Below are 3,377 nucleotides of genomic sequence, written 5' to 3'. Positions count from 1 at the left end.
AAAAAAAAAAAAAAAAAAAAAAAAGGAAATAGACACGAGAAGAAAAATGGTTATTCTTTCTGGAGTCCAGAGAATGTGTGTTTCAAATGTCTGTGATGAGAGATTAGGCAAGGCATCTTCATTATGTATATGTCTGTATTTTCACTAGACTTCTGACAATTGATCTAATGATAAGCTTTTGTAAATTCTCTTTTGCTTTTAATAGTCATTTTCCTTGAAAAATTTTAAGTCTACTGTAAAGTACAATTTTCATACCTGTACAAAATGGTATATTGTCTTCCATTTCTTCACCCTACCCCCAAATAAGATTAACCTCTTACTTCCAAAAGTAACTGGTGCCACAATTTGAGAGCACACATGTAAGGAAGAAGCTGGACTTGATAAGGTCTCTATSAGTTGTAGCACAAACCTTAGCACTRTTTTGTTAASAGGRCCTATTTTGCCCTTTCATTGCTTACTTATTCATTCTTGAAAGTAAAGTGGCAAAATACTTGTTTAATTCTTGAAATATTTGGCAGCATTATAAGGAAGCAGAACTTATTTTGCTTCTAAATGAGCCTAAAGGGCATAGTCCACTGAGGGTTTTGTGTTTGTCAGCTTGTTTCCAGAGCCACAAAGGCGCTTGTCCCAGCCTTGGCTGATCTCAGTGGGAGGTGACAATGTCTGTGCATGTGGGGACAGGCAGGGTGCCCCTGCYGAAGGTACAAAGCCCATGCTGGTTAGAGAAAACCTGATGAACATTCTGCATAACCCTAAACCTCGTGTTGAGCAGGCAGCATGCAGTGATTGGAGCTGGCATTGGAAGATCAGTATTGTCAGGGGATTTCAACAGTTTTCAGTAGAGGATCTTGGTGTACCTTGACCTAATGGACATCCCTTTTCTGCCTTCCCATGGATCAATGTGCCTGCTGTCTTTTTTATTTCTACTACCAATAGGTATTAGTGTACGCTGTACATTAGTKGTACAATCTGCTGGGCAGATTTTTGCTGCAACTACCAGTATGTAGGTTGGGGAAATGAAGAGCAAAATTTGTTTCTGGTACAGTGCATAAAAATATGTGTTTAAATAAGCGTTCATGTTTTAAATTGATGTGAATATATTTGAAGTAAATGGGTGTGTAACTACACCAATAGTTAAAATCTGTTATCTAAACCTTGATTCAGAGCTTTGTTTAGTAAATATTTGAGTCTTCACTTTCCTAATTTAACATTGAAATTGGATTAAATGGTTAAATCTTTATGTAGCTGTGCTAGATGTGTTTTAAGAACTGCAAATTTACATTCCTGCTTTTGGTCCAGGGGTTTGTATTGGGTCTATGTAGCTGTTTTTTGCAGTTTGCCTGAGTGTAATCATGTCTTACCCCATTAGAATGAGAACCACGAGTACTGTCTCCTGTTTACAGTTAGAGGAGCCATAGGATGGTAGTAAAGAATGAACAGAACCTACACTGCAGCTACTTTGTTTTGCACAGTGTGTTAGTGTAGATGTGCTACTTTGCTTTCAGCCAGCTAGCTACACAATCTAAGCTAAAAAAAACCCAAGACTAATTTCCAAAAAGGAGGGGGTGGTGGGAGGGAAGAAAGGAAAAAAAGGAAAAAGCCTTTGTGAACCACAGGGTTGTGTTTTTACGTAACTGTTTTTGTGGCTATCAAACTACCCGAAGTTCATGGTGTGTTCATCTTGTCAGTATGTGTTTAAGACCACCAGCTTTGTTTTATTTCAAGTCATCTTTTGGGTTGATGTAACACAATATGACTGAATGTCTTTTGGCAGGGAATAACTAATCTAATCCATATACTACCAGATGAAAGCAATTTACAATGGGTTTGGGGAAGAGCTTGAATTTTCAGTGCAGCCACAAAGACATTTCCCCCCCATTTAATTGTCCCTTTTTATATCTAAACAGATCCAGCAATGGGAACAGAACCTGGAAAAATTTAACATGGACCTTTTCCGAATGCGATGTTACCTTTCCAGTTTGCAAGGTGGGGAGCTCCCAAACCCAAAGAGCCTTTTGGCTGCTGCCAGTCGTCCTTCGAAATTGGCCCTGGGGAGGCTCGGCATTTTCTCTGTCTCATCCTTCCATGCACTGGTAAGTTCGAATGCACTTTCATGGGTGTGTTGCACAAAAACACCATGTGCTTAGATGTGGAATTGTGCTGGGATAATTCATGGCTGCACCCACATGCATTGCTTGGGCAGCCCTGTTCCCTTCTCACCCTTTCTGCCTGTTCCTTGACTGCAAATAAATTTTCTTCTRCAGGATATGGCCGTGACTTTGTTTTTTGGCCTCAAAGGACTCCAGACTTGGAGTCCCTCCTAAAAAGGAAGTATTCTTAGAATAGGCTAAAACTAGAGACAATTCAAAATTATATGTCCCATTTTTAAGGACTGTGGGCTGTGTTTCTAAAGAAGAATGAGATCCCCAGCTGCTGTAACCTGTTGTCACCCCGTTGGCTTCAAGGGAAGTACAGCAGTAGCAGGTTCGCCTCTGCTCTTTAACCTTGGCAGGGCTGCAAGGCTGATCTTGGCAGAGAGGGCTGGACCACATCTGTTACATGAGAAGTCTGAATGGTAGTACAGGAAGCCCCATCAGGGAATGTGTTTCTGCCACTGTTTTTATCTTGTTGATAACTCAATGCCATAGCACATGTATCACCTACGTTTGGCAATTTGGAGAGTCTGTGTTCCTCTAGCAATTTCATATCTCAATAACAAGTTATCATTCTTCTTCAGAACCTTTTCACTAGCTTCTCTTGTCTTACAGAGCAATATTTTCTCATTTCCCCCCTTCCTATGACTACTGATTTTACCCCATGACAAAAACATTATGCTGCTGTGCCGCTAGAATACTGAAACAAGCATCACTGCTGCAAGTTTCAGACATTGTCCTTGCACTTTGGCAAGTTCATCATAGAGATGAACTGAAGTAACCCTCATTTCATGCCTCAGGTTGCAATAACTGTCAATATCTTGCTGTTATGAAAGTGATACAGGAAGGTCTGTCTCTGTGTTTGAACAGATCTGCTCCAGGGATGAAGCTGCTCTCAGGAAACGTACCCTGTCTCTGTCGCAAAGGGTTCGAAATAAGAAGGGTTTATTTTCTTCGCTAAAAGGACTGGACACATTGGCAAGAAAAGGAAAAGAAAAGAGACCTTCCATAACTCAGGTAGATCTTATTTGCTGGGGATAGCATAGTATGGCTTGTTTCTTCTGAGGTTCATCCTGCAAGATGCTGTTGGTGCACAGGGCAGAAGACATCTGTCCATCAAACCTGCGTCTAAGGTTTGCTAGGTGTGGTAAACTTGAAATGGAATCAGCACTTGTGAACAGTATATATCTTTTTTTTTTTTTTTTTTTTTTTTTTTTTTTTTTT

General features: G+C 40.2%; 1 protein-coding gene across 4 annotated transcripts in view; it reads left to right on the top strand.

The window, feature by feature from the left end:
* The window catches only part of TIAM2 (TIAM Rac1 associated GEF 2), a 163,101-nt gene that overhangs the window by 97,219 nt on the left and 62,505 nt on the right, over positions 1 to 3,377 (top strand). For all 4 annotated transcript variants that reach the window (XM_057364872.1, XM_057364870.1, XM_057364868.1 and 1 more), the window contains 2 exons: positions 1,908 to 2,093; positions 3,024 to 3,170. In XM_057364872.1, coding sequence (XP_057220855.1) covers positions 1,908 to 2,093; positions 3,024 to 3,170 — 333 coding nt within the window. The remainder of the gene's footprint in view (positions 1 to 1,907; positions 2,094 to 3,023; positions 3,171 to 3,377) is intronic.

This window comes from Malurus melanocephalus, unplaced genomic scaffold, assembly GCF_030028575.1.
Source record: "Malurus melanocephalus ecotype Western Australia unplaced genomic scaffold, MMel_1.1 scaffold_43, whole genome shotgun sequence".
Lineage (NCBI taxonomy): Eukaryota > Metazoa > Chordata > Aves > Passeriformes > Maluridae > Malurus > Malurus melanocephalus.
Note: the sequence above shows the minus strand (reverse complement) of the source record. Positions and strands in the feature narration are given on the sequence as shown.